Genomic DNA, 25,420 nt, shown 5'->3' with positions numbered 1-25,420 from the left:
GAGTGTGAAGGCAGGCAGAAATGGACCTCTTTATTTTTCTCGGGCGAAAAACAACAGTGGATTGTCCAGACCGGACCGGACCGGATTAAACCGGTTTAAACCAGATCTTCTTTTATTTTTTAAAACTAAACCAAACAGGCAGGACACAGTAAGATCAAACCGGTTTCTGACTAGACTGAACCAGCTGGAACCGGTTTGGGGGTCTAGGGGCTGGTCCAATAAACCCTCCTCTTCCCTCCCTAAGGTAGAGGGAGGGGCTACTTACTCGGGAGGAAACAAGGATGCTGATTGGTCCACAAACAGTTAAACCCCGCCCATGTGTCAACATCCCCAAAGCCTCCTATTGGTTGCCTACATCATTCGCAAAAAACAAAGCAAAAAAAAAACAACAACATCAGAGCGATCCCTCTCCCATTGGTCACCACAGCCTCAGACGGGAAAGAGCACCTTTCATTTTTAATTTTTATTTTTTTTTCCTCTCCCCCGTCATTGGTCAGTTTTCAAATCGCGCCAACTGTCAGTCACTCAGCAGCGGCCAATCAGGTTTCAGTACCTGTCGAACTTTCTGGAATTACGAAAAGAAACGAATAACAATAATAATAAAAAAAAAGGAAATGAAAAGAAGGAACGATGATGCGCGGGGAGACCAACCAATCAGATGCCCTCGCTGGAAAAACAAACAGGAAGTGGGAGGAGCTTCCAAGCCTCATGTGGAACTTATTTTTCTGGAATTTATTCTTTCTGTCCGTCTTCTTCCTCCTTTCTTTTCCATCAGCCGACGTCAGTGCAATGCATCATGGGACTTTCACACGCAAGGAGAGAGTGTGTCACAACAAGTGTGTGTGTGTTTGTGTATTTTGCGTCCTGTTGTCATGGAAACATGCTGCAGGGTTAGCGCTCCAGCAGCGGGAGTGGTGCCGTGTTGCATCTTGGGAATTAATTTTTATTTATTTCTTCTTCTTTTTTTTTTTGATTATTATTATTTTTTTTAATTAAACTCTTTGTTTTGGTCCGTGTGTTTTTGTTTTCTTTCGTTTTTTTTTTTTGTTTTTTTAGCTAGTGTCCATGGACTCCATGTTGGCGGAGCTGGAGTCCCTCTGGATGGAGTCGAAGATGGCCGCCAGCTCCTGATTGGACGAGATCTGCGACTGGAACTCCGACATCAGCGGCGACTTCTCGGCCTCCGGGATCGTCAGCAGCGCGACGACGGCTCGCATCGCCGACCGCTTCAGCTCGTCCTGCTTCTCGAACTCCTGCTTCACCGAGTTCGCCTTCACCTGCAGAGACACCGGAGACTCGGTTACTGAGAGACCAGGGACCCGGAGACGTTTCATACACTAGTCCAGCTCTTTAACGCGATGAGTGTCGTTACGGTACTTTTGAAACAGAGTTTTATTTATGAAGAATATATTGAAAAGGATTAAAAAAAATAGAAGAAACATGCAACATATTCAAAAATAAGAGGAAGTAAAATGGAATGAAAACATACAAACTGTTTCCTTTTTTATTTCTAAGGTGTTTTGTGTTTTACCGTATTACCTCTAATAGTGGCCAGGGCCTTTATTTAAGTCTTTATTTCTAACGTTTTGTTTCGTTTCTTTACAAACTTACATATTTGCTCAAAGTTTACAAAATGAACCGATATCAGATAAATAATGAACCAGAGTCGTGGGGTCTGTCAGGCTTCAGAGCCGCTAAATTTCTGGTCCTTTAATAAAATGCTAATGCTAATGCTAATGCTGTGCGTGGTCAGATGTTGAATCTAAATGTTTCCTCCAAGTTGCATCTTTACAGGTGAAGTTGGGAAGCTAAGCTAATTAAAAACTCACTGGAACCAAATCAGTCTGGTTACGACCATTAGCATTAGCGCTGTTAGCATCATGTAGCCAGTATCAGGACCATCTCTGCTCCTCAGAGCCGCTACTCTACTACTATAACAGATACTTGTGGACTGATGCTAATCAGTTAAAGCCGGTGAAGAGTCCGTTCGGGTCCAGTACCTTGGTGGTGCAGGTGGCTCTGAGCGGCTCCACCAGCCGGTCCAGTCTCTGTAGAACAGCACTGGGACACAAGGACGAGAGTCTGGCCAGCATCAGGAACGTCAGCATCTGGAAACAACAGAACAGAGTCCAGTCCGTCAGAGAGTCTCCATCACAGCGGCGCGTTATTTAAGAGCAGATGCTGCGACGCGAGGCTCCACCTTGATGTCGTAATGGTCCTTCAGTCCGTCCTCCACGTGGTTCAGGAAGGTGAAGATGTCGATCCGGTCCAGGCAGCTGTCCAGCAGAGTGTACATGCACTCGAACGCAGCCTTCCTCAGGTCCAGACCATCGTCCACGGTGTGTTTGAACGGACCCATCTCCACCTGGACCCAGTCAGGACGACAGTCAGACACCAGAGGACACACCAGGGACTCCCCAAGACCCACCTAGAACCCCCTTAGACCCACCTAGAACCCCCTTAGACCAACGTAGAACCCTCTTAGACCCACATAGAACCCCCCTAGGCCCACCTAGAACCCCTTAGACCCACCTAGGACCCCCTTAGACCCTTTAGACCCATCTAGAACCCCCTTAGACCAACCTAGAACCCCCCTAGACCCTTAGACCCACCTATAACCCCCCTAAGACCCACCTAGAACCCCCCTTAGACCCACCTATAAGCCCCTTAGACCCCTTAGACCCACCTGGGACCCCCTTAGACCCCCTTAGACCCCCCTGGGACCCCCATAGACCCCTTAGACCCACCTAGAACCCCCTTAGACCCACCTGGGACCCCCTTAGACCCCTTAGATCCACCTAGAACCCCCTTAGACCCACCTAGTACCCCCTTTAGACCAACCGAGAACCCCCTTAGACCCACTTAGAACCCCCTTAGACCCACCTAGAACCCCCTTAGATTCACCTGGGACCCCCTTAGACCCACCTGGGACCCCCTTAGACCCCTTAGACCCACCTAGAACCCCCCTTAGACCAACCTAGAACCCCCTTAGACCCACCTAGAACCCCCTTAGACCCACCTGGGACCCCCTTAGATTCACCTGGGACCCCCTTAGACCCACCTGGGACCCCCTTAGACCCCTTAGACCCACCTAGAACCCCCCTTAGACCAACCTAGAACCCCCTTAGACCCACCTAGAACCCCCTTAGACCCACCTAGAACCCCCTTAGACCAACGTAGAACCCTCTTAGACCCTTAGACCCACCTAGAACCCCCTTAGACCCATCTAGAACCCCCTTAGACCAACCTAGGACCCCCTTAGACCCACCTTTAACCCCCCTAAGACCCACCTAGAACCCCCCTTAGACCCCTTAGACCCCCCTGGGACCCCCTTAGACCCCTTAGACCAACCTAGTACCCCCATAGACCCCTTAGACCCACCTAGAACCCCCTTAGACCCACCTGGGACCCCCTTAGACCCACCTAGTACCCCCTTAGACCCACCTAGAACCCCCTTAGACCAGCCAAGCCCCACTCATCTATCAAACAACCTCCAGAGAAGGAAAGATAGAAAGAAGGAAGGAAGGAAGGAAGGAAGGAAGGAAGGAAGGAAGGAAGGAAGGAAGGAAGGAGGGAAGGAAGGAAGGAAGGAGGGAACAGGTCCTGGTCTCACCTCTCTGATCAGCTCCTTCCTGACCTTGGTCTCGTTGTAGAGTTGTGGTAAAACCAGGTCCAGCAGTTCCCTGATCAGACTCGGTTTATTGTGGGCGGCCGAGTTAAACGTTACCAAGGCAACGCGGCGCACGTTCAGGTCCGGGTCCTCCAACGTCTTCAGGAAATCACCTGAAGACGAAGAAGACGACGAAGAAGAAGAAGAAGAAGAGCCAATCAGAGGAGGAGGAGGAGGTGACTCCACGACGTTAAATGAACGTTTTAAAAACGGTTTAAACGTTAAACACGTTTCCTGCTCTTTTAGTTCCTCAGCTACAAACAGAAATGTGTCAAACTGGAAATTAACTGATAATTTCTCCATGTTTCTTCTTAAAATCCAGACTTTTTAAATCAAAGCATTAAAGACCCTGGAGGTGTATATGTATATATATATATTTATATATTAGCATATATCCAGGTGTGTGTGTTACCTATGCAGTTCTTCAGCAGGGGGTCGATGGGCTGTGGTTGGTCAGAGATGGTGAACTTCACGGCCGTCACCACGGAGCTCCGGGCGTACGAGGAACCTGCAGAACCAACACGTTACATTTACATTCAGACCCGGAGGGAGGAGGAGGCGGCTGATTGGCTGAGAGCAGTCACCTGACAGCAGGTATCCTTTGAGGCGGGGCAGCAGCGTCTCCGGGTCGATCAGGGTCAGTTTCCCCAAACACTCGGCCACGACGTTCCTGGTTCCTTCCTCCTGACACTCGCAGTGTTTGAGCAGCAGAGACCAAACCGACTCCACGTACGGCTTCAGACCCGACACCGAGGCAGAACCTGCACACGGAACCACAGGAACACGGCTCAGAACCACAGGAACACAATGTTCTCCCTCCATGTTTTAATACAGTGTGTGTAGTATATGTGTGTGTGTGTAGTGTGTGTGTGTGTGTGTGTGTGTGTGTAGTGTGTGTGTGTGTGTGTAGTATATATGTGTGTGTGTGTGTATTTAATGTGTAGTATTATGTGTGTGTGTGTGTAGTATTGTATGTGTGGGGTGTGTGTAGTATATATATGTGTGTGTGTGTGTGTAGTATAGTATATTAGTGTGTGTGTGGTAGTTTGTGGTGTGTGTGTGTGTATATATGTGTGTGTGTGTGTGTTTATGTGTTGTTGTGTGTGTAGTATATATGTGTGTGTGTGTGTGTAGTATATATGTGTGTGTGTGTGTGTAGTATATGTGTGTGTGTGTGTGTGTGTGTGTGTGTGTGTGTGTAGTATATGTGTGTGTGTGTGTGTGTAGTATATATATGTGTGTGTGTGTGTAGTATATATATGTGTGTGTGTGTGTGTGTAGTATATAGTGTAGTATATATGTGTGTGTGTGTAGTGTATATAGTGTAGTGTGTATATATTTGTGCGTCTCACTGATGATCTCCTTGAGCGAGTGCAGCAGCAGATACTGTCTCTTGGAGGACGAGATCTCCTGGAGGACGAAGGGCAGGTACTCGGGCAGGTTTCCCACCGCGATGCTGCCCAACGCGTACGAAGCCGCCGACTTCACCTGCACCAGCACAGAGTCCGGGTCAGGGTCTGAATGGAGACCGTTACACACCTGGGACACACTAAGACACAACAACAACTCATCTCACCTCCTCGCTGGAGGACGAGAAGGCGTCCAGGATGACGGTCTTCAGCTCGGGCTGGCTGCTCAGGTCCACGTGGTGTCCAACCTCCCCCAGGGACAGAAGAGCCAGGAGACGGATGGAGTCTGTGGACCGGCTGTTCTTCACATCCTGTCAGACACAAGGGAGAGAATGAAGGACAGACAGAGAGAAGGGGGCTTGGCCTACAGACAGAAGGGGGCATGGCCTACATATCTGTATGAAGGACAGATAGAGAGAAGGGGGCGTGGCCTACATATCTGTATGAAGGACAGACAGAGAGAAGGGGGCGTGGCCTACAGACAGAAGGGGGCGTGGCCTACATACCGGTATGAAGGACAGAAAGACAGAAGGGGGCGTGGCCTACATACCTGGAAGAAGGACAGATAGAGAGAAGGGGCGTGGCCTACATACCTGGAAGAATGACAGAGAGAAGGGGCGTGGCCTACAGATAGAAGGGGGCGTGGCCTACATACCTGTATGAAGGACGGACAGACAGAAGGGGGTGTGGCCTACATACCTGTATGAAGGACAGACAGAGAGAAGGGGGCGTGGCCTACACACCGGTATGAAGGACAGACAGAGAGAAGGGGGCGTGGCCTACATACCGGTATAAAGGACAGCCAGAGAGAAGGGGGCGTGGCCTACATACCTGGATGAAGGACAGACAGACAGAAGGGGGTGTGGCCTACATACCGGTATAAAGGACAGATATAGAGAGAAGGGGGCGTGGCCTACATACCTGGATGAAGGACAGACAGACAGAAGGGGGTGTGGCCTACACACCAGTATGAAGGACAGACAGAGAGAAGGGGGCGTGGCCTGCGTACCTGGATGAAGGCCAGACAGACAGAAGGGGGCGTGGCCTACGTACCTGTATGGACGGACAGACAGAAGGGGGCGTGGCCTGCGTACCTGTATGGACGGACAGACAGAAGGGGGCGTGGCCTGCGTACCTGGATGAACTGGCCCACCACGGCGGGGCCCTCGTTGGGACAGGCTCTGGTGAGGGCGGCCACACACTTGGCGATGGAGCAATAGGCCTGTTTGTGAGGCAGCGCCGCCGTCTGCGAGTAAACCGGCCCCGTCAGCATCCTCAGCAGGTCCATGTAGCCCAGACCGGGCGTCTCCGTGGAAACCAGGGCCTGGAACACACAGCATCAGGACCAGGGACGCGCCCCCGTTAGGACACGTGTGAAGACAAGCGTCCTGCAGCCCCAGCCTTCCTCATTTCCTTCCCTCCCTCCCTCCCTCCCTCCCTCCCTCCTCCCCCGTGTACCTGGTAGAAGTCCAGCATGGCGGCCAGCGCCCCCCCCTGCAGCAGCGGCGACCTGACGAGGGCGATGAGCTGCTGCAGGATGTTGCCCCCGGTCAGCTGCCCCAGGGAGGAGGGGTGGGTGAGCGCCAGCGTGGACAGGAAGCTCAGCGCCATCTGGGACACGTGCATGTCGCTCTCTGAGATCAGCGGCGGCAGCTCGGCCAGGACGGCGTCCACCATGACGGGGGTCACCGCCGAGCTGGGGAGGGACACACATACACAGAGGTCAGAGGTCAGAGGGCGGGGCTAAAGGTGGGGGGGGTGGGCGGGGCTGACTTACTTATTTGGTGAGGAGAGAGAAAATAAAATGAATGAAATACACAACAAGGAAGGAAGGATTTTTTTGGATTTTAAATAAACCTTTATTGCTAATTCTTCTATTTACAATTTATCCCATTTCTTTTTTTACCAACAAAGTAAATAAAAACCAACAAAAAGTTGTTAAAGTTCAGGACCAGAGAGTGTCCTCTAACTGAACACAGGACGTCCTCCTGCGTTCGTCCTGTCAGTCTCTTAAAGCTGAACTCTGAACTAAAAGCAGCCCGGTCACCATGGACACCGCATCCCCTGACCCCTGACCCTGACCCTCCTGGTCTTCCAGATGTCCCTGAAACAAAGTTAGTCAGCTGGTGGACAGACTTCTGTCTGGGACTAAAAGATAAAACCGGGACCAAACCCCTGAAACCACCTCTTTAGGAGCCTGAACAGAGCCTCTAATCTGGGACACTGGACAAAGAGATGGAGGACGGTCTCTGACTGGGAACAGGAGGGACAGTCGTCCCCTGTGTCCAGACCAAAGGTGCATCAGATACTGTTTGTAGCTATGGCCCCGTGTACAATCCTGTCCATTTATTGACAGGAGGTTTGTACAGTCCACCTGGACACGTTCAGCCCTGCCAGGGTGAGTTTGACACCTACACGCTGAGGACGTAGATGTCTTTCTTCTGGATGATGTTAGTCCAGTTAAATCCACCGACTCAGGTTGGACCGGGAACAAAAGTTTGTCATAGCCGAGTCGTCTGCAGTGTAAGTTTAAGTCCACACAACGTCCACCGTCCTGCCCCGGCAGATACAGGACAGCAGCTCTAAAAAAGTCCACGACCTCCTTCTGGACGTTGTTAATCAGGCCTCTTGGTCGCCACCAAGAGCTACCGTTAGCTGGGAAGCTAAGACGATCTACTGCTATTAGCTGGGAGGCCAGATTTGTTTATTTAAGGTTCATTTTCCGAGTACAAACGTCGTATATGACCTTTAAAGATTTATATTTCTAAATAAACGTTTTCTCATTCACTTCCATTTAGTCAATGCTTGGTTTGGCGGCAACTAGTGGACCACAGAGAAAGTCAATGTTGAGCTACGACGTCTCCTAATTTAATTTCAGAAAACTGGTCACCTTACCTAATAGCAGATTTAGGCCAACATAGCAAGGAAGCTAGGAAGAGCTACCGTTAGCTTGGAGGCTAGGAAGAGCTACAGTTAGCTGGGAGGCCAAGAAACTAAGAAGAGCTACGGTTAGCTGGGAAGCTAGATAGAGCCACTGTTAAAAGAACAACATGTTACATTGGGGGAGTTGAATTTAAGAATGCAAAGTTTAGATTATGGCTTCATGGAGAGAAACAAAAGGCCGGTGACCATGAGTTTAGGTGGAGAGAGTAACGATCACGGACTGAATGCAGCTCAGTCATGGTGCTTATTGATCTTATTGCACCTCACTGCACCCTATTACACATATTACTGCACGTTATTACAAGTTATTGCACAACTTACTGCAACTAACTGCATATTATTAAACCTTATTGCACCTTATTGCACATCACTGCCCCTGACTGTTTCTTACTGCATCTTATTGCACACATGCACCATGTTGCATCTCACTGCACACATTTCTGCACCTTATTGCGCCTTATTACAATGTATTGCACTTTATTGCACAGATTACTGCACGTTACTACAACTTATTGCACCTAATTAATCCGTATTGTATCTTACTGCACCATATTGCAAACCTTACTGGACATTACTACACCCTGTTGCACCGTACATTGCACCGATTGAGCTGATTTATTAAAGTACTACATCTTTCTCAGAAGGTTTTGTTTAATCTGTTTTATTTTTTGCCTTTGCATTTTGTTCACTCAGATTTTTAATCTCTATATTCGGAACATGAAGGGAAATTGACAATAAAGAAATCTTGAATCTTGAAGACCTAATACAAAAACAGACATTTCATATTAAGCATAAATTGTTTTTAATAGTTGGATAGTACCATAATTATGGACTTTTATTAAGACAGTAGAATCAGCCATCTTGAATCTTGAATCCTGACCTCACTGCTGTGGTGTTGCCATGGTGATGATGTCAGAGTCTCTGTGTTGCCATAGTGATTACGTCACTCAACACTTGATGTTGTGATGATGTCACATGATGTGATGGAATCTCCTAAGCCCCGCCCACAATTAGCAGAGATCAAAGACACAGTTCTTTTGAGATCAAAGGCACGGTGCCTTTGATCTCAAAAGAACTGTGCCTTTGATCTCAGAGACCTTAAATAGGAGCCGATTCATCAAAGAGTCATCCGAGATTCACCAGAGATTCATTAGAGATTCATTAGAGATTCACTAGAGATTCATCAGAGATTCACACGAGATTCACACAAGATTCATCAGAGATACATACGAGATTCATACGAGATTTATCAGAGAGAAGAGTTAGATAGTTAAATCGCTTGATCTTCGATAAAAAAGCAACGCTATTCGGGCAACTTGAAACTTTCAAACCCGTCAACCTACACATCCAAGATTATGTATCGTAATACAACAACAACAACAGGTCCAATGGACAGAGGGAGCTATTCCCAGACAGAGGAAATCCCACAGATCACAGTGGACACGGTTCGTCCACTGATCGAATCCTTTTTCAGGAGCATCACAACAGACCAGTGGGCATGTTTGAGTTCAGGTAAACCAGACGATATTACCTGTTCTATGCTGGCACAGCTGCTGTCAGACTTGATAGAGCTCATTTCCAGTTCCTTGCTGGAAAAAATCAAACAGGGGCATCTTATTTCTGAGGAAGGTGTCTTGACCAGCGTGGGCAACACACTTCCTCAAACCTTTGCTCAAGTCCTGGACATTAAAGAAGAGGTCCGCTCTGAGACTTCAGAGGCGTTGACCAGCTTAATTGCCCAAGACGTGGTTGAGAACGTCAACTCCATCCTCTCTGCTGGCGAGGACACTGAAGAGCAGGAAGTCCAACGACACGTCACTCCCAAAAGAAGAATTAGACGTATGGTTCGTTACATCAGCAAGATGTTGGAAGAATTTATTGCAAAGATGACGCACAAACCCAGAAAAAATAAGAGGAAAAGGAAAAGTCTGGCCACCCCCCTGGAAGACGAAGACACTGACAAAAAGTCAGAAGATCTGGAGTCTACAAAAACTAAAAGTGACATTCAATCATTAGACGCATACACCCAGGAGACAGCCTCCATAGGAGACAAGGAGAGCTGCAAGACAACAACAGAAACAGACATAGACAGAGAGGAGTTCCAAGGAGAAGCAGTCCCAGACGGGTCTGGAGATGAAGAAGTCCAGACTCCTAAATCCAGGACATGCAAACTGTCCCTGAAGAGAGTGGGGGGCATAATTCAAGGGTTCTTTGTGAAACCTTTATTCAGAAAGCCTCGTGCTGGAGTCACAGTGGCATCAACACAGTCACCAGACGTCCCACAGCTGAACTCTGTGAAGGTCATTGTGCCTGAGCAGCAGCTTCCAGATGTTGCTGCTGTGGTGCTGGTTGTACCTGAGCAGCAGTTTCAGGAAGGCTCTGCTGTGAGGGTGGTTGTACCGGAACATCACATACCAGACGACAGAACACCTCCAGAATATGGACACCAGGAACCCTCCTCCCTGGAGATCATAGTAGTGGAAGATGAAGACGCTGAGTCTGACGAAGAGACCGAGAGCTTTGCAGTGAGCCAGGCTTCAATTGTTTGCCCAGAGTCCAAGAAGAAACTGTCTTTGAAATTCAAGACTAAGGGCTTCTGTGCTAAAGGGATTTTCAAGGTGCGACCTGCTGTAGTCAGATCACCCTCTATGAGGTCATCTAAAGCTGCCTCTACAGATAGAGTTGGGTCTCAGCAGAAGGTCACTACTGTGGTGGTCACTGTTCCCGATGAGGAATTTTCAGAGGCCACGGCTGTGGTGCTCCTAGATCCTGAAGTCAAACCAGCCCAAGACTTTGAGCAGCTGGAAACCTCCTCTCTGGACAGAGTAGTTGAGGACAGCATTGCTCAGTCTGAGGCTGAAGACGTTCAGGGTCTGAAAGAAACAGGTCCAAAGTCCCAGAAGAAATTGTCCCGGAAAGAAGTTGGAACCATATGTAGAGGCTTGTGTGTGAAACCACCTGCCCAGCTCTCACCAGAGGCCACCACCATGGAGATCCTTGCACCTCAACACCAGTCACCGAAAGACAAACCAGAAGATGTGGAGTCTAGAAAAACTAAAAGTGACATTCAAATATTTGACGCATACACCCAAGAGACAGCCTCCATAGGAGACAAGGAGAGCTGCAAGACTTATACAACAGAAACAGACATAGACAGAGAGGAGTTCCAAGGAGAAGCAGTCCCAGACTGGTCTGGAGATGAAGAAGTCCAGACTCCTAAATCCAGGACATGCAAACTGTCCCTGAAGAGAATGGGGGGCATTATTCAAGGGTTCTTTGTGAAACCTTTATTCAGAAAGCCTCGTGCTGGAGTCACAGTGGCATCAACACAGTCACCAGACGTCCCACAGCTGAACTCTGTGAAGGTCATTGTGCCCTGAGCAGCAGCTTCCAGATGTTGCTGCTGTGGTGCTGGTTGTACCTGAGCAGCAGTTTCAGGAAGGCTCTGCTGTGAGGGTGGTTGTACCGGAACATCACATACCAGACGACAGAACACCTCCAGAATATGGACACCAGGAACCCTCCTCCCTGGAGATCATAGTAGTGGAAGATGAAGACGCTGAGTCTGACGAAGAGACCGAGAGCTTCGCAGTGAGCCAGGCTTCAATTGTTTGCCCGGAGTCCAAGAAGAAACTGTCTTTGAAATTCAAAATGAAGGGCTTCTGTGCTAATAGGATTTTCAAGGTGCGACCTGCTGTAGTCAGATCACCCTCTATGAGGTCATCTAAAGCTGCCTCTACAGATAGAGTTGGGTCTCAGCAGAAGGTCACTACTGTGGTGGTCACTGTTCCCGATGAGGAATTTTCAGAGGCCACGGCTGTGGTGCTCCTAGATCCTGAAGTCAAACCAGCCCAAGACTTTGAGCAGCTGGAAACCTCCTCTCTGTACAGAGTAGTTGAGGACAGCACTGCTCAGTCTGAGGCTGAAGAAGTTCAGGGTCTGAAAGCCACAGATCCAAAGTCCCAAAAGAAATTGTCCCGGAAAGGAACCAAATGTAGAGGCTTGTGTGTGAAACCACCTGCCCAGCTCTCACCAGAGGCCACCACCGTGGAGATCCCTGCACCTCAACACCAGTCGCCGAAAAACAAACCAGCCCAAGACTTTGAGCAGTTGGAGACCTCCTCTCTGGACAGAGTAGTTGAGGACAGCATTGCTCACAACGTCCCACAGATCACTGTGGACATGGTTCGTCCACTGATTGAATCCTTTTTCAACGGCATCACATCCGACCAGTGGGCATGTTTGAGTTCAGGCAAACCAGACGATATTACCAGTTCTATGCTGGCACAGCTCGTCACAGACTTGATCATGCTAATCTCCAAATTCATCCTGGAGAAAATCAATCAAAGGCGTCATATTTCTGAGGAAGCTGTCTTGATCAGTGTGGGCGACACACTTACCCAAACCTTTGCTGAAGTCCTGGACATTAAAGAAGAGGTTTGCTCTGAGAGCTCAGAGGTGTTGACCAGCTTAATTGCCCGAGACGTAGCTGAGAGCGTCAACTCCATCCTCTCTGCTGGCGATGACACTGAAGAGCAGGAAGTCCAAAGACACGTCACTCCCAAAAGAAGAATCAGACGTATGGTTCGCTACATCAGCAAGATGTTGGAAGAATTTATTGGGATGATGACGCACAGACCTCGAACAAATAAGAGGAAAAAGAAGAAAAGTGTGGCCACCCCCCTGGAAGACGAAGACACTGACAAAATGACAGAATATTTGGAGTCCACAAAAACTAAAAGTGACATTCAAATATTTGACGCATACACCCAGGAGACAGCCTCCATAGGAGACAAGGAGAGCTGCAAGACTTATACAACAGAAACAGACATAGACAGAGAGGAGTTCCAAGGAGAAGCAGTCCCAGACTGGTCTGCAGATGAAGAGGTCCAGACTCCTAAATCCAGGACATGCAAACTGTCCCTGAAGAGAATGGGGGGCATAATTCAAGGGTTCTTTGTGAAACCTTTATTCAGAAAGCCTCGTGCTGGAGTCACAGTGGCATCAACACAGTCACCAGACGTCCCACAGCTGAACTCTGTAAAGGTCATTGTGCCCGAGCAGCAGCTTCCAGATGTTGCTGCTGTGGTGCTGGTTGTACCTGAGCAGCAGTTTCAGGAAGGCTCCGCTGTGAGGGTGGTTGTACCTGAACATCACATACCAGATGACAGAACACCTCCAGAATGTGGACACCAGGAACCCTCCTCCCTGGAGATCATAGTCGTGGAAGATGAAGACGCTGAGTCTGACGAAGAGACCGAGAGCTTCGCAGTGAGCCAGGCTTCAATTGTTTGCCCGGAGTCCAAGAAGAAACTGTCTTTGAAATTCAAGACTAAGGGCTTCTGTGCTAAAGGATTTTCAAGGTGCGACCTGCTGTAGTCAGATCACCCTCTATGAGGTCATCAAAAGCTGCCTCTACAGATAGAGTTGGGTCTCAGCAGAAGGTCACTACTGTGGTGGTCACTGTTCCCGATGAGGAATTTTCAGAGGCCATGGCTGTGGTGCTCCTAGATCCTGAAGTCAAACCAGCCCAAGACTTTGAGCAGCTGGAAACCTCCTCTCTGGACAGAGAGGTTGAGGACAGCATTGCTCAGTCTGAGGCTGAAGAAGTTCAGGGTCTGAAAGCCACAGGTCTGAAGTCCAAAAAGAAATTGACTCGTAAAGGAACCAAATGTAGACGGGTGTGTGTAAAACCATTTGCCGAGCTCTCACCAGAGGCCACCACCGTGGAGATCCCTGCACCTCAACACCAGTCACCAAAAGACAAACCAACCCAAGACTTTGAGCAGTTGGAGACCTCCTCTCTGGACAGAGTAGTTGAGGACAGCATTGCTCAGTTCATGGTTGAAGAAGTTCAGGATCTGGAGACACATGTTCCGGCAAAAAGTCCAAGAAAGAGATGGTCTCTGAAAAGAGCATTTAGAGGCTTGTTTGTGAAATCACGTGCTGGAGAGGCATCAACGCAGTCACCAGACGTTACCCCCACTCGCCTCTCACCAGAGACCCCCACCATGGAAGTGACCAAACATCACCAGTCACCGAAAGAGACACGAGCCCAAGACTTAGAGCAGATGAAACCCTCCTCTCTGCAACTTTCAATAGCTGAGGGTGGCACAGTTCAGTCTGAGGGCGAAAAAGTCCAGGATGTGGAGGAGACACCTTCACCAGCGACACGTCCAAGAAAGAGATGGTCCCTGAAAAGACTCGGTAGCGCGTTTAGAGGCTTGTTTGTGAGACCACGCGCTGGAGAGGCATCAACCACAGTAACATCTCCAGACGTTACCCCTGCCCGCCGCTCACCAGAGACCCCCATCATGGAAGTGACCAAACGTCACCAATCACCGAAAGAGACACCAGGCCCAGACTCTAAGCAGAAGAAGCCCTCCTCTCTGGAGATCCCAGTAGTTGAGGACGACACTGTACAGTCTGAGCCAAAATTTACCGAGTCCTCAACAGACGAACAAGAAAGGTGCAAAACGTGTGTCAGCACTTTTGTTGAGTGCCTGGTTTTAAGGGCCTTTGCAAAAGCAAAAATACCATACGATTTCGACCAGTTTGAGGCCATCCGTTACCGACTGTACACGAAAATCTGGGCTGAATTCCAGCGTGAGAACATTAACATCCCCACGAAAAGGTTCATGAAGCTCGACAAGGCCGTTTGGGAGGACCTGCACAAAAAGTGGAAGTCTGCACACGCTATTGTGTTTTTCATGGATCTAGAGCGACCAGTGATTGACAAAGTGATCGTGGCTTCTTTCAAAGAACATCTAATGAAGCCTAAACACAACACCAGCTGGTTCTTCTGATTTCCCAGTTCCCAGATCAGACATACGAGGAGACCTTCTGTTCTAGTGGTTTCAGCAAAACACAGACCAGTGGAGCAGGAGTTCCCTACAGTATTCATTTATTCCATTTATTTCTATTTACCTTCATTTAATTTCATTTATTTCTATTTACCTTCCTTTTATTCCATTTATTTCTATTTAACTTTCTTTTATTCTACTTTATTGTCTTCTATCCTGTTTTATGTCATTTAATTCCATTGTATTCCATTTTAATCTATGTCATTGCAAAAAAAAAAACAAAAAAAAAATAAAGCATCATAAAATAACATTTGAGTTATTGAATATCTCTTCTTTTTGTGTCTTTTTGAGTTCAGTTGTCGTTTATAAATGAAGTTTGGAGCTTTGTAGGTTTGGTTTCTCCTCTAAATATTGGTCATCGGTTCAGATAACTTCTAGTTTTATGTCTATATTCACTAAATAGCATCAGTAGCTCCCAGGTTACGTTCAGAATTCACTAGAGGAAGGAAAGAAGGAAGTAAGGAAGGAAGGAAGGAAGGAAAGAAGAACTGAAGGAAGGAAGGATAGAGAGAGGGAAGGAAAGAAGGAAGCACAGACAGAAGGAAGCACAGACAGAAGGAAGGAAGGAAGGATAGAGAGAGGGAAGGAAAGAAGGAAGCACAGACAGAAGGAAGGAAGGAAGGAAGGAAGGAAGTAAGGAAGGAAGGAAGGAAGGACGGAAGGAAGGAAGCACAGACAGAAGGAAGGAAGGAAGGATAGAGAGAGGGAAGGAAAGAAGGAAGCACAGACAGAAGGAAGGAAGGAAGGGAGGAAGGAAGGAAGGAAGGAAGTAAGGAAGGAAGGAAGGAAGGAAGGACGGAAGGAAGGAAGGACAGACAGAAGGAAGGAAGGATAGAGAGAGGGAAGGAAAGAAGGAAGGAAGGAAGGACGGAAGGAAGGAAGGAAGGAAGAACTGAAGGAAGAACTGAAGGAAGGAAGGATAGAGAGAGGGAAGGAAAGAAGGAAGGAAGGAAAGAAGGAAGTAAGGAAGGAAGGAAGGAAGGAAAGAAGAACTGAAGGAAGGAAGGATAGAGAGAGGGAAGGAAAGAAGGAAGCACAGACAGAAGGAAGGAAGGATAGAGAGAGGGAAGGAAAGAAGGAAGCACAGACAGAAGGAAGGAAGGAAGGGAGGAAGGAAGGAAGGAAGGATAGAGAGAGGGAAGGAAAGAAGGAAGCACAGACAGAAGGAAGGAAGGAAGGGAGGAAGGAAGGAAGGAAGGATAGAGAGAGGGAAGGAAAGAAGGAAGCACAGACAGAAGGGAGGAAGGATAGAGAGAGGGAAGGAAAGAAGGAAGCACAGACAGAAGGGAGGAAGGAAGGAAGGAAGGAAGGACGGAAGGACAGAAGGAAGTAGGGAAGGACCTCCCTGTAAAGCCCTCTGTAGTTTCCTGTGTAGTTTCCTGTGGGAGTTCACCTGTGGTTGTTTACCTGTAGTTCCTGAGCAGGATGTCCAGAGCGGCCAGCGTGCAGAGCTTCAGCGCCCTCTGGTTCTTGCGGAGGAAGGAGGCGAGGATGGGAACGGCGTCAGGCAGAATCGGCCGCAGGTCGATTTTCAGCGGGGAGCCGGCGATTAGCGTCAGCGCTGCAGACACAGACACGGGAAAACGGATTAAATGACGACCACAGAGCAACAACACACATTAAACATTCAGGGGCTACGACCACAACACAACACAACACAACCTGATTCAATGCTGCAATGATCCCGTCACACAAAAACATCATTAAAGGTCTGATAGAAAACTAATGTCAGTTCACATTTGGGTTTTCAAGAAAGTTTTGATTGTTTGACTCACTAAAATAAATAAATAAATTAATTAATTAATTAAAACACACACATTTCCAGCGTTGCCGCCGTTTTTGGGGCACGTCTCTCACCTTTAACCGTCGTCAGTCTCGTGATCTCATTCTTGAGTCGCTCCAGAAAGATGAGCAGCGTACCCGGAAGCTCGGTGGGAAGACGGTCACCTAGGCAACCAGACAGGAAGTTAGCAAAGAGCTAAAACAAAAAAAACATTTCATCCCTCAACGAGCGGCGGTTACCGAGGTTACAGATGATCTGTCCCATGCAGGAAATGGCGCGTTCCTTCACTTCCTGGTCGATGTCGGCGGCTTTCAGGCGCCTTATCGTGCAGGTGAACAAGTCGTTGATGTAAGGGGAGGGGTCAAAGCTGTCCGAGCCCTCCGATTGGCTGTCCAGAGGTCGGATAACCTGGGAGGGAAGAATAAAAGAATGATAAGATCAGCTGTGTGGGCTCAGAGGGTAGAGCACAGGTCACGGGTTCGACTCCCACCTTGACGAGCTGCTGGGTGACGAGCAGCGCCTCGGAGGTGATCTTGTAAAAGGGGTCTCCCACGCACGCCACCACGGGCGGGACGAGGGCGGGGACGTGTGCGTGGAAGGCGTGGGCCGGGTGCGTGACCATGATGACGTGCAGACACGCCAGGGCGTCGATTTTCAGGTTGGAGCTGCTCGACTTGTCGTTCAGGGAGAAGATGATGCCTGGAACACAAACGCTAACGCTAACGCCGCCGCCGCTAACGACACAAAAAAAAAAAAACTTCAGCTTTAGCATTAGCTGAGTTACCTGGTATTAGCACGGGGATGTGCTGAGTCAGGGCTCCTGGGAGGACGTTCACCAGCTCCGTCAACATGTTGAAGCAACACTGGCGGGTTTTGACACTTTTCTCCTTCAGCTGCTTGTGAAGCGCTTTCACGATCATGGGAACCTGCAGAGACAGAGACGCTAAGTCGACTTCCTGGCGTCTGTGGTCGAAGGCGCAGGATGCTGAGGGTTTCACAGCCACCGTGGGAACAGACGACGTCTTCCTGACGCAACCAGAGCTCTGATAAAAAAAACATCACCTGCCGACACAGACGCCTGCGGCAGGAAAGCACCCGGACCGACCACCGTAAGAAGCTAACGCTAAACCTGCTACAGGAAGTTTGCCTGAAGCTAACGAAGTGGCTAATGTTATCTTTCTCAGGATAATAGGAGGCTAGCTCTGTTTGAATTAGATTAACATACCATTACAAATGTGGGAGCTAAAGATAAGAAATAAGCTAGCCCACTCTTGTTTAAGCTAAGCTAAGAAGCTACATGTTGTCATTTCAACTCATATTATGTTTCTCAGCCAATAATCTATTTTAGGTTAATATACAAGGGGCTAATGCTGCAGTGTTTATGCTAACTTTATCTGGTATATGCTACCATACAATTGTCTGAAGCTAACGAAGTGGCTAACGTTATCTTTCTCAGGATAATAGGAGTCTAGCTCTGTTTGAATTACATTAACATACCATTACAAATGTGGGAGCTAATGGAATAAGTTAAGAAATAAGCTAGCTCACTCTTGTTTAAGCTAAGCTAAGAAGCTAGCACTATCTAGTTTTGGCTAATGTTGCAACTACTGCTTCTTTTACAGGCTGACAGTTTGTCATTTGAGCTCATATTATGTTTCTTAGCTAATAATCTATTTTAGGTTAATATACAAGGGGCTAATGCTGCAGTGTTTATGCTAACTTTATCTGGTATATGCTACCATACAATTGTCTGAAGCTAACAAAGGGTAAGAGGCTAGCTCTACCTAATTTAGGTTAACGTATCATTGTAAATGTGGGAGCTAGTGAAATAAGCTAGCCGAATCTTGCTAACAAAAAGCTAGAGCGATATAGTTTAGGCTAATGTAGCAACTACTGCTACATTTAGACGCTAATACTACATGATTTAAGCTAAATCTGTCTTTTTTTAAATCATATTATTTTGCTACATACAAGGGGCTAACGCTACCAGGTTTAGGCTAACTTTATCTGGGGTAGGTTACCAAGTTTGCCTGAAGCTAACAAAGCGGCTAACGTTATCTTTCTCAGGATAATACAAGGCTAGCTCTATCAAATTTAGGGTAATGCATCATTGCAAATGTATGCAAATGAAGCTAGCTTATGCTAACAAGCTAGTACAATCTAGTTTTGGCTAATGTAGCAGCTACCGCTACCATGTGATTTAAGCTAAATCATATTATCCTGCTTATCTAATAATCTCTTTTGGGCTAATGCCGTGTGGTTTAGGTTAGTGATGAGGCTAATGAAGCTAACCCATAGCCTTACCTGGCTCTGTAGCATCGTTAGCGGCGTCTCCCCCTGCTCCATCGCGTCTGGATCAGTCAACCAGCTCTGAGCCGGTCTGGTCTGTTTCAGCAGCGACAGGTAAGCGTGGAAAACATCCGCCTTCACGTTCTCCTCCCTCTCCTGAAAACACACAGGTGGTGATTAGCTCCGCCCCGTTAGCTCCGCCCCGTTAGCTAAAGCTGGAACAGGTAAACAATAAAAAAAGGCTCCAGTATCCGATAATCTGTTCAGACCTTGAAGCGACAGACGAGTGCAGGAGAGACCGAGCGATAAAACTCGGGCAGCATCTCGTGACGAGTCGAAACGACGGCGTCCAAACATTTGGCCGCCGCCCTCCGAACCTTCCAGCTCATGTCGTCGTCGTCGCTGTACTCGTCGTCGCTGCCTGGACGGACGGAAACGTTCACCCTCATTAGTCCATTAATCAAGTCTGCAGGGTTTCATTTCTGACCAAAAATAAAAAGATAAACGTTCTCTGTACCTTGGTAGTCCTCGTCGTTCTGCTCGGCGTCCATGGCGTTGTCGTCCTCGTCTTCATCGTCAAAGTTGTAGTTGGGGTCGTAGGTCAGGTAGCGCAGGCAGATGGAAATGACCGTGGGGACGTGGGGGTAAACTTCTTTAGGACACCTGCAACCAAGCGAGAACCAATGAAACGCTGCCTCTTATTTCACTTTATTTTAGTTTATTTGTGTTGAAATGGCCGCGTGTTTTACCTCCTGACGAAGGACTCGAAGGCCTGGATGCAATATTCTCGCAGCTCGTCGTCGTCCACGTTGCAGAACTTGACGACCAGAGGGATGATCTTCTCCAGATACTCGCCTGATCGGAGGAGACGAGACAACAACACGTCCTGAGTCCAGAGTAGAATCAGACCCTTCATACTTCTACACCTTCATCCCCCGTTCCTTCCTTCCTTCCTCTGTCCTTCCAACCCTCTTCCCTTCTATCCATCCATCATCTTTCATCCATCGATTTAAGGCAATAAAATGTCTTAAAGGTTGGGCTGGACAATTGATCGCGATTTCGATTTTCGGCTTCTCGCGATCATAAAAACACTGTAATGCGCGGCGTGTATGCAAGTTCCTGTGCTGTCAGAGCTCCCTGAACGCATCTCTGTCACATGCAGCTGCAGCAGCTTGTGACATGTGTGTTTAGTCAAAAGACAGGAAGGACATTTGGAGACATTTTGGATTCAAACTGACGGACGCGGAGCAGAAGGAGATTGTTTGCAAAGTTCTGCCATAAAGTGGTTTATGACAAAGTACTGAAGGAGCAAAAGACACAAACAAGCGCGTCAACTTCAGCCACAGCTCAGTCGTCCATCGAGGACAAACTTTACATTACTCTACATCCCACCGGCTCCCGGAGACAGCGAGACACCGGAGCTGCGACATTTATGCTATAAAAAGTTAGATTTAAAGCTGAGTTTTGATGGTTCAATAAATTATTATTATTATTTTAATTGTCCAGCCTGAATTAAAAGTCTTGATTTTTAAGAATAATTCTGATTGGCTGTCGTCTATTTCCCGTCCTCACCGATCCGGTGTCCCGCCTGCCGGCTGATGGCGGCCGTGCACTGGATGTAGGTCCGGGTGGTGGACATGTTGTCGTTCCTCCCCAGCTCCGTCAGCAGGTGCTCGATCAGATCGATGAAGACCAGGTTCCCGCAGGACATGACCAGGTGTCCCAGAGCCATGATGGTCCTCTGGAACAAACCCACAGACGTTTATTCATCCCAACGAACGAACGGATTAAAAGAAGAATGGTGCGATGGGGGAGGAGGAGGGGGGAGGAGGGGGGAGGACGAACCTTTCTGACCGCCAGCCTGGGGGAGGTGAGCTGAGGGAGGAGGCAGCTGAGGATGGAGGGGTGGAAGTTCACCAACAGGCCGCCCTGTCTGCAGGAAGAGTTCGTTGCATGTTCATTTAAAGACGTGATGTGAGACAGGACCACGTCCAGAGGACGTTTCTTTAACACTCCTACAGATTCTTCTGGGTCAACATGTCTCAGTGTCTCCGTCTTACCTGCACAGCATGTCGGCCATGATGTCCAGCGCCTCCAGCTGGACGGAGACGTCCTCCTGTTTGGCGATGGCGCTCGTCAGCCGACCCGTGATCTTCTTACAAACGCTAGCAGCTAAAGCCGAGCCTGAGACAAGGGGACAGATCAGCTGAGACGTCTCCGAGGACTTAAACCACAGGTTTATTCTCACTGGACTAGTTTAACGTCCAGGTATCAGCAGCTACGTCTGAGTTTCATGTGGTTCATTCACACGGGACAAACAAACTAAATGTGTTTCACTCTTATTTACTATCAACAGTTTTGGCTCTGCTACTTCCCTCCTCACTCCACCGCTTATCAGAGGTTTAATTACTTTGCAAATGCTAACGGATGATGAAAAAATATATATTTCTGAGTCTATTGATCCTTGGGAAGAAACAGAAAGTTTGTGTACAGCCACTCGTGTAGTTTTTAAAGTCCTTTACAAATAAAGATTGATTAATTTATCCCACGTACACGACATTTCCTTCCAAAACTAACAACACTCTGAGAAATATATATATATATATAGAAATATAAACATTAAAATTGCTAAAATTGGTAAACACTTAACTAACTGAGCCTCATTTCTGGTAACACAAAGGTCCTGAGATAAAACTAATCCAGTGATAATCAGCATCTCTCATGTTTGATGAAGGATGTTTCATAAATCAAAGTCTGGACAGATTTACTTTATATTATAATTTGCAAACTGAAGTTGCCATAAAGTGTAAATTACCCTCCGACCTGCAGCAGAGACATAACTATGGGTCGGAAACTAGACTGAAACACATTTGGTTTGTTTATCTCCTGTAACCAGGGCTGAGGAGAGTGTGTTTATATTATTTTTCTCACCGCTGGAGGCGGGCGGCAACTCTCCGATCACAGTTTTGAGTCCGATGGAGGAAATGTCTCTGAGCTGCTCTTTGTCCGACAGCATGTTGGTGCACAGTGTGTCCACGATCGTCTCCACCTGGTACTCCTTCACTTTACTGACCAGAGGCCCGAGGCTGAGGAAAACAAACGCACCCGACAGTCAGAGACACAGTCAGAGACGAGGCTAAAACAGGAAGTATAACACTAAAATAAATGGAATTTACCATTTGACAGCCAAGTTCTGAACTTCCCCGTTCTTGTCTTCCAACAGTTTGAGGATCATCCTCACCACCTGTCAATCAACACATCAATTAATTAATTAATTAACCCTCCGGAATCACGTGACCAGTTTAAGACGACGCATCATCAAGACGCTTCAACTTTAGCAGAAAACTTCAAATTATGAACCAGTTTTTATCATAGTATTAGCCTCCAAAAGTAGCGTTAGCTGCTACATTAGCCTAATCTAGATAGTACTAGCTTCTTGTTAGCTCATTCTCATTAGCTCCCACGTTCGCAATGGTACGTTTCACTAAATTAGAGCTAGCCCCATATTATCCTGAGAAAGAGTTGCTTCTTTAGCTTCAGGCAAACGTAAGGCAGCCTTCACCAGATAGAATTAGCCTAACGCAGGTAGCATTAGCCCCTGGTATATTAACCTGAAATAGGTTATTAATCTGAGCAAGATAATATGAGTTAAAGATAGATTTATCTTAAACCAGATAGCATTAGCCAAGGCGCTATATTAGCCTATAAACATAGAGGTGGCTGCTACATTAACAGAAACTAGAGTATGCTAGGTTTTTGTTAGCATAAACAAGAGAGGGTTAGCTTATGTTTTGAGGTTTTTAACTTGTGTTGATAGCCCAAGTAGAACTAGACTTGTTGTAAATAACTGAGGCTTATTCCTCAATATTGTCGTCATGTTTGGTTCACGGAGAAACGGTGAAAAGGAAAACGCTAGCAGGAGGAGAGAGCTAGCCAGCTTCAGATGATAGAAACAAAACAAAACAAACGGCGCCTTTCCTGCATCCCATCAACCAACAGTTCATCTGCAAAACACTTTTCAATGGGAACATATGTTTTATCGAAGTTTTGTGGGTAAAAAACAAACAGTGAACACAAACCTTTCTCTCACTGTCGTCGTCCAGTTTGATTGAATCTTTCTGTAGCTCCGTCATCAGGTCATTAGTCGCCATGAACCTGGAAACAGATGATCAATTAATTCATTAATCAATTAACTCATTAATTATGAATGTAGTTCATACTAAAGTTCAGTCAAATCTGGTTTAGAAATTCATTGTTAAAAAGTTTAAATCATGTTTGTGTATTAACCAACATATACTGCACATATTGTACTTTCATGATCAGCATCATTTAGATATTTATTTAGTATCGAACAGATATTATACACATTTTACTTTTCTCGTTATATTTCAACATTTTTCTCAACTTTTTTGTCCACACTGTGTTTTGACTTTCGACATTTTCTCAATATTTTATTTGATCTTTTTTCTTGACACTATAGTTCAACTTTTCTTCCTCAGCTTTTTTCCCAACATCGTATTTTGACTTATTTTTCTCAACCTTGTATTTTGATTTTGTGTGTGTAGAAGGTTTTCATGCTAAATTAATGCAGTTTAACCTCCTGTCAAATCAAAACAGCATTGACATTTGCAAGCTGGCTAGTTAGCCAAAATCATCTAATAGCTATTCAGTTAGCCAACATCATCTAGCTAGGTAGCCAGTCAACCAACATAACCTACCTAGCTGGTAAATTAGCCAACATCACTTAATAGCTAGCCAGTCAATCAACATCATGTAGGTAGCCAACCAGTTAGCCAACAGCATCTAGCTACCTGGTCAGTTAGCCAACATCCTCTAGCTAAGTTGTCAATTAGTCAACATCATCTAGCTAGCTACCCAACATCATCTTGTTTACTAGCCAGTTAGCCAACATCATCTAGCTAGCTGGTCAATTAGCCTATATAGTCTAACTAGCATCTACTTAGCTAATGTGGTAGCCAACATTAGCCAGCAACATCTTGCTAGCCAGTTAGTCAACATCATCCAACTAGTCAGTTAGTCAACATCATCAAGAAAGCTAGTCAGTTAGCCAACATCATACAGTTAGCTAGTCAGTTAGCCAACATCATACAGTTAGCTAGTCAGTTAGCCATCTGGCTAGATAACTATCTACATGACGATGATCAGACAGGTTGGCAGCAGGCTAGCAGTTAGCATGAGGCCGGACGGAGCCGCCGCTGCTGCTTTTTAAGATCACACGCAAACACTTTTATCGGATAATCTGATCCATGCAGTTATCTCCCTCCAGCCGGCGGGTTTTATTTCACCTGAAGTCTTTGTCGCTGGAGGTCATTTTCTCCAGAAGGTTGGAGATGTGGTACGAGGCGCTCGCCATGTTGGGGCTGTAGCCGTTAGCCTCCCGCTAGCAGACTGCTCCACTGAGAGTGTGTTCCGGCCGCCTGGGGCTGTGGTCTCCGGGTCTCCGGGTCTCCGCGTGTCCCTGTGTCCGCCCTGCCGCTCTGGTTTCGGGGTAAGTCGCGAGTTTTTGTCGCTTTTCTTTTCTTCTACGGCGACTGTCGCATCGCGGGTCGCGGAGTTTGGTTTGAATGGAGCTCCCGTTCTCTCTGCAGAGGGGCGGGGTTAGCGGGGCTGAACGCTCCGGGGTCAAAGGTCACGGGTTTAAAATTTATTAAAAACACAATTAAAAATAGAAAACTATTCATGTTAAAATGAATAAATAAATAAAATTACATTCAAATAAATTATTTAAAAATAATAATGAATTTGACATTTTGTCTAAAATATAAAAATTATTACAAATTTTCTACTCTACGTTATTTACACAATGAAACAAAACGAAAACTTAGTAAAAAACAATTGTTTTAAATGTTAAGATGAAATTAAATTAAATTAAATTCTTCCAAAAATATTTCAACACTCATAATTGTGACATTTTATCTCAAATATAAAAATTAAAAAAGAAAGAATATTTGTGTTTTGAATTACTTAAATTAAATTAAAAACCTTTCAAAAGTCTCCTAACTTTTTATGTACGATAACTTGAAAATTGCAACATCAAATAATGCATAATGCATTTATCTTAAAAACATTAAGACACATTTCCTTATGATTTTTAATGAAACATGTAAAAACTATAAAATTAAAAAGTCTGTTAATAATTGTCATCATTTTAAATTAATCTAGGAGCTGAAGGAGTGACTCTTATAAGTGGTGAAACGTCTTCAAGAAACTTTGCAGGTCCATTTGCCCTTCTTTAATGTTTTTGGATATGTTGTCCAACTTTTTATTTCTTTTTCTTTTTTTTTCTTTTCTCACATTTTATTTCTATGATTTATTTATATCAGCCAATAAAAAAAAAAACGTGTATATTGGTCTGAAATTCTCCAAACTCTTAATTATGTCAAGTCAAATGATGATATAATCGTGGCTGCAGCCCCGTTCATTGAGGCCCTGATGGCAAACA

General features: G+C 46.5%; 1 protein-coding gene across 1 annotated transcript; it reads right to left on the bottom strand.

The window, feature by feature from the left end:
• On the bottom strand, positions 1-24,582 carry cand1 (cullin-associated and neddylation-dissociated 1). Its single transcript, XM_047575269.1, has 26 exons — positions 24,264-24,582; positions 23,037-23,112; positions 22,134-22,201; positions 21,889-22,043; positions 21,018-21,141; positions 20,803-20,890; positions 20,530-20,698; positions 19,707-19,812; positions 19,475-19,620; positions 19,227-19,378; positions 18,973-19,113; positions 17,453-17,594; positions 17,159-17,367; positions 16,908-17,076; positions 16,743-16,832; positions 16,293-16,446; positions 6,538-6,775; positions 6,215-6,403; positions 5,247-5,390; positions 5,023-5,158; positions 4,255-4,431; positions 4,083-4,178; positions 3,614-3,783; positions 2,201-2,365; positions 2,001-2,108; positions 1-1,277 (listed from the first exon to the last, which is right to left on the bottom strand). Exons 1-26 carry the CDS (start codon positions 24,329-24,331, stop codon positions 1,053-1,055), a joined length of 3,705 nt encoding a protein of 1,234 aa, XP_047431225.1. The 5' UTR covers positions 24,332-24,582; the 3' UTR covers positions 1-1,052.
• Positions 24,583-25,420: the final 838 nt, after the last annotated feature.

Source organism: Mugil cephalus, chromosome 22 (genome assembly GCF_022458985.1).
Source record: "Mugil cephalus isolate CIBA_MC_2020 chromosome 22, CIBA_Mcephalus_1.1, whole genome shotgun sequence".
NCBI classification, from domain to species: domain Eukaryota; kingdom Metazoa; phylum Chordata; class Actinopteri; order Mugiliformes; family Mugilidae; genus Mugil; species Mugil cephalus.
This window is presented reverse-complemented; position numbering and strand designations above follow the sequence as displayed.